The sequence below is a fragment of the Salmo trutta genome, chromosome 24, assembly GCF_901001165.1.
Source record: "Salmo trutta chromosome 24, fSalTru1.1, whole genome shotgun sequence".
NCBI lineage: Eukaryota > Metazoa > Chordata > Actinopteri > Salmoniformes > Salmonidae > Salmo > Salmo trutta.
The window spans coordinates 48,280,669-48,292,699 of NC_042980.1; the positions used below are offsets into that span (position 1 = coordinate 48,280,669).

General features: G+C 40.4%; 1 protein-coding gene across 1 annotated transcript; it reads left to right on the forward strand.

The window, feature by feature from the left end:
• The first annotated feature begins 4,356 nt into the window (after nt 1-4,356).
• On the forward strand, nt 4,357-8,990 carry LOC115161433 (motor neuron and pancreas homeobox protein 1). The gene is made up of 3 exons (XM_029712408.1): nt 4,357-5,328; nt 6,321-6,481; nt 6,771-8,990. Exons 1-3 carry the CDS (start codon nt 4,926-4,928, stop codon nt 7,140-7,142), a joined length of 936 nt encoding a protein of 311 aa, XP_029568268.1. The 5' UTR covers nt 4,357-4,925; the 3' UTR covers nt 7,143-8,990.
• Nucleotides 8,991-12,031: the final 3,041 nt, after the last annotated feature.

The following is a 12,031-nucleotide window of genomic DNA, read 5'->3' on the forward strand; positions in this document are numbered from 1 at the left end:
CCTATAACAGCTCCACGATTAGTGATTATCAGGGTAGATTTATTTACTGTTTAACCCCTATAACAGCTCCATGATTAGTGATTATCAGAGTAGATTTATTTACTGTTCAACTCCTATAACAGCTCCATGATTACTGATTATCAGGGTAGATTTATTTACTGTTCAACTCCTATAACAGCTCCATGATTAGTGATTATCAGGGTAGATTTATTTACTGTTTAACCCCTATAACAGCTCCATGATTAGTGATTATCAGGGTAGATTTATGGGACTACTGTTTAACCCCTATAACAGCTCCATGATTAGTGATTATCAGGGTAGATTTATGGGACTACTGTTTAACCCCTATAACAGCTCCATGATTAGTGATTATCAGGGTAGATTTATTTACTGTTCAACTCCTATAACAGCTCCATGATTAGTGATTATCAGGGTAGATTTATTTACTGTTCAACTCCTATAACAGCTCCATGATTAGTGATTATCAGGGTAGATTTATTTACTGTTCAACTCCTATTACAGCTCCATGATTAGTGATTATCAGGGTAGATTTATTTACTGTTCAACTCCTATAACAGCTCCATGATTAGTGATTATCAGGGTAGATTTATTTACTGTTTAACCCCTATAACAGCTCCATGATTAGTGATTATCAGGGTAGATTTATTTACTGTTCAACTCCTTAGACACACTTTTTACACAATACAATATTTAATGTATTGAACAATTTTAATATGTCAACTTTCAGGATCAATCAAACCACTATTTTTGATTCACCAATATATTTTGTGCGTAAAGGCTCAAACCTGTTTTTATTATTATTCTTTAATACATTCCTGACCCTAACAAAAAAAATATACAATCTCTTTTTATTTTACCTTTATTTAACTACCAATTGGTGCTGAATAGGAGATGAATATGTACTTATTTACATGGCTTTCTGTCATTGATACATAATATTCTGAACCGTTCTCTCCAGTCTGTCGAGAAAACTCAAATTAAAGGTACACAAAATTTAAAGGGACGGCTTTAGATAAATGTACTGAAAACCCTATTGAATGAAAACTCCACAAGAAAATCTATTGGCCAAGCAAGTGGGAAGGTTTTCAATGGTTTAATTAAATGTATTCAGCTAACGCAAGCTAACCAGGCCTGCAAAACCCGTTCACACCTCCATACAGTAAGTCTGAAAACCAACTACTGAAAAGTACATAGAAAAGACATGCATAGGAAAGGTGTGCATAGAAAAGACATGCATAGGAAAGGCGTGCATAGGAAAGGTGTGCATAGGAAAGACGTGCATAGGAAAGGCGTGCATAGGAAAGGCGTGCATAGGAAAGACATGCATAGGAAAGGCGTGCATAGGAAAGGCGTGCATAGGAAAGACGTGCATAGGAAAGGCGTGCATAGGAAAGGCGTGCATAGGAAAGGTGTGCATAGGAAAGACATGCATAGGAAAGGCGTGCATAGGAAAGGCGTGCATAGGAAAGGCGTGCATAGGAAAGGCGTGCATAGGAAAGGCGTGCATAGGAAAGGCGTGCATAGGAAAGGCGTGCATAGGAAAGGCGTGCATAGGAAAGGCGTGCATAGGAAAGGCGTGCATAGGAAAGGTGTACATTTTCTGAGTCTGAATTAGGTGTTAACATTTCCCTTTCACTTTTGCACGACCTACAATCCCGTTTCAATCACACATGACACTGGAAACCAATCACAGCCTAGTCAACTATAGCCCTGTCCAATCACAGCCTAGTCAACTATAGCCCTGTCCAATCACAGCCTAGTCAACTATAGCCCTGTCCAATCACAGCCTAGTCAACTATAGCCCTGTCCAATCACAGCCTAGTCAACTATAGCCCTGTCCAATCACAGCCTTGTCAACTATAGCCCTGTCCAATCACAGCCTTGTCAGCTAACCCCTGTCCAATCACAGCCTTGTCAGCTAACCCCTGTCCAATCACAGCCTTGTCAGCTAACCCCTGTCCAATCACAGCCTTGTCAACTAACCCCTGTCCCTCCCCATTTCTCTGTCAATCAGACTTTGATCCGGTAATATATCTTTATGGTCCCGTTTGGGTTTTACTTTCACGAAGATAAAGGCCTTTTATTAGTTTAGCAGAGAGTCTGATTAATTACACCAGAACATTGAAAACCTTGTTCCTATGCAACACTGGCATTCATAACGGGGAATTTGAAATTGTGGAAACCCTCGATTATAGGCCTACTTATAAATGAAGACAAAACGGATGTTCTACACATATTTGACTATTCTGGATATATTTTGACTGAAAATAATCATTGTTGTCCTGTAGGCCAAATATTTGCCAGAGAAAATGTAGCCTGACATTTGTGAGAAAAATAAAGTTTTAAGGGAAAAAAAATCTGTTTACATGTCCACACTAGGGGGGGGGGGGCAGTGCCCCTGTGACAACAATTTTGGACCCCCTTGTGGCCCCCCTAAATGTGGACTATGAAATAATTTTTACAGAACACAATTTTGGTATCATTCTTTTTTTTGTTTACATCCGTTATCAGACAGCGGCAACGATGATGATTATGAACGTGGTCTTTTGCCTGCTAATGCAGAGAAGAAAACGATATGACAACAATAACGTCTAATGTAACTGGCCCCTCTAACAGTACAACTGGCCCCAGCTTGGCCCCTCTAACAGTACAACTGGCCCCAGCTTGGCCCCTCTAACAGTACAACTGGCCCCTCTAACAGTACAACTGGCCCCAGCTTGGCCCCTCTAACAGTACAACTGGCCCCAGCTTGGCCCCCCCCCAGTTGAAATGGTCTAGAACCGCCACTCTTGTTCAGCGAATGTTAAGGTAAGAATGAATATTAAAGGTGAAACTTTAACAAGATTTTCGATTCATATTTTTGTGGTTTGTACTCTTGTAGTAATAAAAATATAATATAATATAAAAAATATAATACAAGGTATAATACATAATTGGTAACAAAAATATATATAAATATAGCATATATAGCATATCTATAGAAAATAGTAGTTTACATTTCTGATACTACTCTCCTTATAATTATGTTATATTCATATTAAATTCGATACAAAGATTCAACCATTTTAATGCCAACCACATGTATGTTTGGTGAACAAAAGGCCTAATTCCATTTTCACTTTCATTTTACTAACGTGTGGATGGGTGACTGAAACTTGCAAACTTGGTCTTATGCGGTGGCGTAAAGTACTTAAGTAAAAATAAGTAAATCATTTCTAATTAAGTAGATTTCTTGGGGTATCTGTATTTTACTATTTATATTTTTTGACAATTTTTACTTTTACTCCACTACGTTCATAAAGAGAATAATGTATTTTTTACTCCGTACATTTTCCCTGACACCCAAAAGTACTCGTTACATTTTGAATGCTTAGCAGGACAGAAAAATGGCCTAATTCACGCACTTATAGAGAAAATCCCTGCATGTGATCTGGAGGACTCACTAAACACAAACGCTTTGTTTGTAAAGGTCTGAGTGTTGGAGTGTGCCCCTGGCTGTCCGTAAATAACAAAAACAACACAATCGTGTGGTCTAGTTCGCTTAATATAAGGACTTTGAAATCATTTATACTATTAATTTTACTTTTGATACTTAAGCATGTACTTTTGATACTTAAGTATATTTAAAACCAAATAGTGTTTTATTTTTACTCAAGTAGAATTTTACTGGGTGACTTTCACTTTTATTTGAGCCATTTTCTAATAAGGTATCTTTAGTTTTACTCAAGTATGAAAATCGGGTACTTTTTCCACCACTGGTCTTATGCACCCAACAAAGTCAAAAAATGGAATCAACAAACGTTAACGTTAATTATTACACTGGTTATTAGGCGACGTCTTCCTCTTGACGACAGAATTTGTTTACATGTCAATCAAAATGCTGTATTTTTTAATTTATTTTTAAATGGAAAGGTCTAGAATCTATCAAAAAAAGATGAATGACAATGGACAGCAGGAATGCGTTATGCTTGTTCAGAATCTAAATTATATAGGCTTTTCATTCACTGCACAAGCTCGTAGTATTTCTAGGCTGCTGCTTCTTCGAAAGGTGACAAATACATTTCCAAAACGACATTTGAGCTTCATCTTTCTCCCTTGGGTTGTTTTGTATTTTGTTAAGGGCATTGTGATATTTTCTATTATGGAAAGAAATCACTGTGATGTCACGGATGGAAGACTGTTTTTTACTTTAACTATTTGTTTTATCTCCTATATAGGCCTAATAAAGACTTTTTCAGCTATCGAGTGTCTGCGGGTTTTCGCTCCACCCTTGTACTTGATGGATGAATTAAGGTCACTAATTAGTAAGGAACTCCCCTCGCCTGGTTGTCGAGGTCTTAATTGAAAGAAAAAACAAAAACCTGCAGACACTCGGCCCTCCATGGAATCAGTTTGACACCTTCTATAAAGTCCTGCCCGTGCTGTGTTATACAGGCAGACTAATTCTGATCTTTTGTCTGATCTGATTGGTCAAAAGACCAATTAGTGGAAGAAGATGAGCCAATCACAGGCCGGTTTGGGGAGACGGGTTTGGGGAGGGTCAACGGAGTTGGGACGTCCCAAGGATCCCGTTTATCCATTTCCGAGGTTCAATTGCAGAGCGTTGTGAGAAAAGTTGCCAGTTTCAGGTGGAGACGAATCGCAAAGGAAGCAGAGGAGCGACTGGCACCGCACGGCACGGCCGGACAAATTATAACAAAAGAGGAAAAAAGGATATTGTCAAGAAAGTAATAACGTAACGTTTTATTATTATTTATTTAGAAAAAAACTGAAACATTAGACAAAAAGTCGTGTTTTAAAACTGGATGAGATGCTGTTTCGTTTCGCTTAAAACAACTCTAATCCAGCAATTATAACCCAGAAGAATAATTTGAATTGGTGTAAAGTCTCAGGAAAAGTACACAATGGCGAAATCTAAGAACTTTGGAATCGACGCGCTGTTGGCGCACCGGGTGGACCGAGACAGCTCCCCGGGACTGTGTTCTGAGGACAACCCATTCTCGTGCCGCCGGTCGGAGACCCCATCCCCGCGGAGGACCACCAGCGGTATCCACATTCAGACCGGAATTATACCCAAACCGGGTCTATTGAATTTCTCTCACCATGGACTGACCCAGCTGTCTCAGGGAGCCATCCCTGGAATGTATCCCACCCACATGTACCCCGTCGCGGCTCTGGGTGGGCAGCACACTGCCTTCGCCTATCCGGGTTTCGCCCAGCCGTACCCGGAGCACCTAAAGGCAGCAGTTATGGCTGGGTTTCCGCTAGAACACTGGATTAGAGCTGGAATGATCATACCAAGACTCGGTGACTATGGTGGCAAGTAACCTTCAGGCGTCCCATTTCTAATTCTTTGAATATAATTGAAGTATCTCTCTTTAACACTGTTCATAATAGCTATAAAATATATTGTGTGAAAATAAAGTAGTTGTAAATAAATTATTGAAATTATTGTCTCTTGCTTATTAAACCTAATTACTGTATTGGTGCTGCATAATTTCGCGATATTTTCATTTAATTATTTAGCCGTTATAATTTCGTTGAACAATATGTCGAATTTACTACATTGTAGGAGGACTCGTGAAATGGGATATTGTAAAAAAATAAAATATTCCTTTCATATCTTGCTCTTCCTTTTTTCTGAAATATTTAAAATAATGGATTTGTAAATTATTCGTTTTAAATGCAGATATTATCTAGATTAATATTTTTTTTTAAATTACACAAAAATAAGCAGTCAAACACAAAAAAAAATAAGTTGTCATTGCATCTTTCAGGTGATCTTGAGTGTCGTTGAACCAGCAGCCTATTTTATCTTGAACCACAATCATGTCTCTTTGTCTGTAATGATTTACCTGTGTCTTTGTCTGTAATGATTTACCTTAGTCATAAATAACATTTTAATTAATAGGCGATAGCCAAGTGTGAGATTGAACAATAGACAATAAAGAAACACCTGATGCAGTAATTCCACTTCATTAACAAAGTCCCCGAGTTCTGTTGAGTTTTATAGCCCTGCTTAAAGCCATATCACCCTGTCCTCAGGACAACTGTAAACCAAAGTCCAATTAAACTGATATTATCAGAAGCTTTTAAAGATGAAAACGTTTATATTTCAGCTCCATCCTCCTCCTCCTCTTACAGAAGAGCAAGAACCTAAAAAAACATAAACACATGTACACATAAATAAACCATAGATTATTATCATTATAATTATTTTATAATAACTATTATTATTATTAGTAGTAGTAGTAGTTTAACATGTGATAATAACCTCTCTCTCATGGTCTCCACTCTAGCCTCTCCTCAGGCTAGTCTGATGGGGAAGTGTCGTAGGCCCAGAACAGCCTTCACCAGCCAGCAACTACTACAGCTGGAGAACCAGTTCAAACTCAACAAATACCTGTCCAGACCTAAACGCTTTGAGGTGGCCACCTCTCTCATGCTCACAGAGACACAGGTGAGGATGATGATCCCTGAACTGATTTTCAATCCTTTTGTGCAATTGTGTGAAAAGTTTATTATTTCATGTGTCATGGGGGACCATGCACAAGAAATATTGCTCCAGATTTAGTTACATAGCTCATATCCATCTGCGGTCCCATAGAGATAACAGTTGGATAAATGTTTATTCATGTCCTAAACTTTAGACCCCCACTAAAATGCAGCTGCAGGTTTGTTTGACTGACATGTTTATCCTCGTGTAACTGTCGTGTTCAGTTCTGACTTTGTGTTCCGATTCCGTTCAGGTGAAGATCTGGTTCCAGAACAGGCGTATGAAGTGGAAACGGAGCCGCAAGGCCAAAGAGCAGGCAATCAAGGGCCAAGGTGACTCCGACTGCCCACACGGGGTGAAGCAGGGCAGCAATACTGGGTCTGGAGACACCCGCAACTCTGGTACCCCGGACGATGAAGATGAGGAGGATCTGGAAGCAGGGGAAGAAGATGATGTGTTAAGTGCTGATACCGTAGGAGCTGGAGTGGGTTTAGTGTCTCGCCCTAAACATTTCCTGAGGCACACTGCTACAGAGCTCAGCTATAGTTCTCATGGTTCCTACTCAGACAATGAACTAGAGGACAGTGGGCCTGGACTGGAGAGAAGGGTTGGGGTGGGGTTATGAGGAGAGTGGGCCTGGGCTGGAGAGAAGGGTTGGGATGGGGTTAGGAGGACAGTGGGCCTGGGCTGGAGAGAAGGGTTGGGATGGGGTTATGAGGACAGTGGGCCTGGACTGGAGAGAAGGGTTGGGATGGGGTTAGGAGGAGAGTAGGCCTGTCCTCATAACCACTATATGGGGAATAGGGTGCCATTCAGGACGTAAACAACATTTTCTCCACACTCACCAGCAGGTATTATAATCAACAGTCATGACTAGTGATGAAGACTGAGAATGTTATCCAAAGTAGGCTACTACTAACTACTCACCTCAGCTGTGACCCTAAGACAGAGAGTAATGAGTGGTTATAACACCTCAACTGTGACCCTAAGACATTCAGTAATGAGTGGTTATAACACCTCACCTGTGACCCTAAGACATTCAGTAATGAGTTGTTATAACACCTCAGCTGTGGCCCTAAGACATTCAGTAATGACTTGTTATAACACCTCACCTGTGACCCTAAGACATTCAGTAATGAGTTGTTATAACACCTCAGCTGTGGCCCTAAGAATTCAGTAATGAGTGGTTATAACACCTCACCTGTGGCCCTAAGACATTCAGTAATGAGTGGTTATAACACCTCAACTGTGACCCTAAGACATTCAGTAATGAGTTGTTATAACACCTCACCTGTGGCCCTAAGACATTCAGTAATGACTTGTTATAACACCTCACCTGTGACCCTAAGACATTCAGTAATGAGTTGTTATAACACCTCACCTGTGGCCCTAAAACATTCAGTAATGAGTTGTTATAACACCTCAGCTGTGACCCTAAGACATTCAGTAATGAGTTGTTATAACACCTCAGCTGTGGCCCTAAGACATTCAGTAATGAGTGGTTATAACACCTCAGCTGTGACCCTAAGACATTCAGTAATGAGTTGTTATAACACCTCACCTGTGGCCCTAAGACATTCAGTAATGACTTGTTATAACACCTCACCTGTGACCCTAAGACATTCAGTAATGACTTGTTATAACACCTCACCTGTGACCCTAAGACATTCAGTAATGAGTTGTTATAACACCTCAGCTGTGGCCCTAAGAATTCAGTAATGAGTGGTTATAACACCTCACCTGTGGCCCTAAGACATTCAGTAATGAGTGGTTATAACACCTCAGCTGTGGCCCTAAGACATTCAGTAATGAGTGGTTATAACACCTCAGCTGTGGCCCTAAGACATTCAGTAATGAGTGGTTATAACACCTCAGCTGTGGCCCTAAGACATTCAGTAATGAGTGGTTATAACACCTCAGCTGTGGCCCTAAGACATTCAGTAATGAGTGGTTATAACACCTCAGCTGTGGCCCTAAGACATTCAGTAATGAGTGGTTATAACACCTCAGCTGTGGCCCTAAGACATTCAGTAATGAGTGGTTATAACACCTCAGCTGTGGCCCTAAGACATTCAGTAATGACTTGTTATAACACCTCACCTGTGGCCCTAAGACATTCAGTAATGAGTTGTTACAAATAGTTATTATTTTTATGCTCCTCGTAGTTTTCTCTCTATCAAATGTCACACGTTTTGTGTTTTGTCCTTTCTTGTCATAGATGTCTGTCTAAAAACACCTCTCGTTTAACAATTTTCATCACATTCAACAAGGATACCAACAATGACAGCATTTCTATTTGTATTTATTACAGATCCTTGGGTTCGAGCAAAATAAAGGCAGTAATACCATATTAAAGACATTACAATACATTCACAGCAGATTTCACAACACATTAAGTCCACTAAACTATTTTGTCATATTTTTACTGTCAATATTGTCCCTGAATAGCACTGGTTGTTAACTCAAAAAAAAAGAACTCTCACAAAAAAAAAGGATGATTGCATGCATCCAATATTGTATTTAAGGTCATATACTGGAATTTTTGAATGACATTTACTGCAGTGGTCTAAAATCAGGGCCAGAGGGATTCTGGGTAGTCTGAAACAAATCTACTTTGAAACAATAGTATACGTCTCACACACATGGTTATGGGCTTAAAAAAAGAGAAGACACTTGTACCATGTCAGATATAGAGTTGAAATGTATTACCTTTTGAGCTTGCATCCCAATATTACACTTTATGTACATCACATAAGTTGAAATACAGCCGTTGGACATAGAAACACCGGATTTTCAGTGTATTTAAAATAATGTATTATGAAAAATGTGAATTACATTCCACCCATGAGGCCACTAGAGGGCAATTTGGTAATTTGACTGCAGGAAAGGGATGTAAAAAAAAAAAAAAAAAACTACAAAACAAACACAATAATTTTAATGCAACTTAACGAAGCCTACCCAACCTGAGCCAACTCTGAACAAGATATGAACTGTTACTTAACACTCTCACTAAGGTGTGAATGGCTGTATGCACTTCTTCATTACTCATATGGCATTTAAAAATCAACCTTGAACCTTGTATTATCTAGGTAAATTGCAAATTATATTCTGTCATGTTATGTGTATTGTTATCGATGTTATTTAAACACGTTTGATTATAAGTCATATATTTAATGTTATACCAGTGCTCTTATGTTGGTTTTTCAATGTTGTCGATGTGAAGAGAAATAATAAGAAAATAAAAAGAATATTCATGGATGCAATGTTGTAATTGCAAAACCTCAAACAGGAGTGACTCCTAACCTCAAACAGGAGTGACTCCTAACCTCAAACAGGAGTGACTCCTAACCTCAAACAGGAGTGACTCCTAACCTCAAACAGGAGTGACTCCTAACCTCAAACAGGAGTGACTCCTAACCTCAAACAGGAGTGACTCCTAACCTCAAACAGGAGTGACTCCTAACCTCAAACAGGTGTGACTCCTAACCTCAAACAGGAGTGACTCCTAACCTCAAACAGGAGTGACTCCTAACCTCAAACAGGAGTGACTCCTAACCTCAAACAGGAGTGACTCCTAACCTCAAACAGGAGTGACTCCTAACCTCAAACAGGAGTGACTCCTAACCTCAAACAGGAGTGACTCCTAACCTCAAACAGGAGTGACTCCTAACCTCAAACAGGTGTGACTCCTAACCTCAAACAGGAGTGACTCCTAACCTCAAACAGGAGTGACTCCTAACCTCAAACAGGTGTGACTCCTAACCTCAAACAGGAGTGACTCCTAACCTCAAACAGGAGTGACTCCTAACCTCAAACAGGTGTGACTCCTAACCTCAAACAGGAGTGACTCCTAACCTCAAACAGGAGTGACTCCTAAACTCAAACAGGAGTGACTCCTAACCTCAAACAGGAGTGACTCCTAACCTCAAACAGGAGTGACTCCTAACCTCAAACAGGTGTGACTCCTAACCTCAAACAGGTGTGACTCCTAACCTCAAACAGGAGTGACTCCTAACCTCAAACAGGAGTGACTCCTAAACTCAAACAGGAGTGACTCCTAACCTCAAACAGGAGTGACTCCTAACCTCAAACAGGAGTGACTCCTAACCTCAAACAGGAGTGACTCCTAACCTCAAACAGGTGTGACTCCTAACCTCAAACAGGAGTGACTCCTAACCTCAAACAGGAGTGACTCCTAACCTCAAACAGGAGTGACTCCTAACCTCAAACAGGTGTGACTCCTAATCTCAAACAGGAGTGACTCCTAACCTCAAACAGGAGTGACTCCTAACCTCAAACAGGTGTGACTCCTAACCTCAAACAGGAGTGACTCCTAACCTCAAACAGGAGTGACTCCTAACCTCAAACAGGAGTGACTCCTAACCTCAAACAGGAGTGACTCCTAACCTCAAACAGGTGTGACTCCTAACCTCAAACAGGAGTGACTCCTAACCTCAAACAGGTGTGACTCCTAACCTCAAACAGGAGTGACTCCTAACCTCAAACAGGAGTGACTCCTAACCTCAAACAGGAGTGACTCCTAACCTCAAACAGGTGTGACTCCTAACCTCAAACAGGAGTGACTCCTAACCTCAAACAGGTGTGACTCCTAACCTCAAACAGGAGTGACTCCTAACCTCAAACAGGAGTGACTCCTAACCTCAAACAGGAGTGACTCCTAACCTCAAACAGGAGTGACTCCTAACCTCAAACAGGAGTGACTCCTAACCTCAAACAGGTGTGACTCCTAACCTCAAACAGGAGTGACTCCTAACCTCAAACAGGTGTGACTCCTAACCTCAAACAGGAGTGACTCCTAACCTCAAACAGGAGTGACTCCTAACCTCAAACAGGAGTGACTCCTAACCTCAAACAGGTGTGACTCCTAACCTCAAACAGGAGTGACTCCTAACCTCAAACAGGAGTGACTCCTAACCTCAAACAGGAGTGACTCCTAACCTCAAACAGGAGTGACTCCTAACCTCAAACAGGAGTGACTCCTAACCTCAAACAGGAGTGACTCCTAACCTCAAACAGGTGTGACTCCTAACCTCAAACAGGAGTGACTCCTAACCTCAAACAGGAGTGACTCCTAACCTCAAACAGGAGTGACTCCTAACCTCAAACAGGAGTGACTCCTAACCTCAAACAGGAGTGACTCCTAACCTCAAACAGGAGTGACTCCTAACCTCAAACAGGAGTGACTCCTAACCTCAAACAGGAGTGACTCCTAAACTCAAACAGGAGTGACTCCTAACCTCAAACAGGAGTGACTCCTAACCTCAAACAGGAGTGACTCCTAACCTTTCCGTCCTATTTTACTTCAGTCAGAATGTATAGTATTTATTAATTTACTGTATGTCATTTTACATCTTTATAGGAAGAAATTATACACATTAAATATTCTGTTTATTATCTGAAATGACTGCTCAAGCTCCTATTTTAAGTAGATCTATTGCAAAAGATTAGAATTTCCTTTATATGTATTTTGCAGTGACGTAAGGCTAACAGGCT

What these genes read in the sequence shown, in the direction of transcription:
- LOC115161433 (XM_029712408.1), top strand. Translation starts at nt 4,926, where the DNA reads ATGGCGAAATCTAAGAACTTTGGAATCGACGCGCTGTTGGCGCACCGG. An exon ending in AATGATCATACCAAGACTCG is followed by an intron (nt 5,329 to 6,320) that starts GTGACTATGGTG and finishes TCTCCACTCTAG; the next exon opens with CCTCTCCTCAGGCTAGTCTG. An exon ending in TCATGCTCACAGAGACACAG is followed by an intron (nt 6,482 to 6,770) that starts GTGAGGATGATG and finishes GATTCCGTTCAG; the next exon opens with GTGAAGATCTGGTTCCAGAA.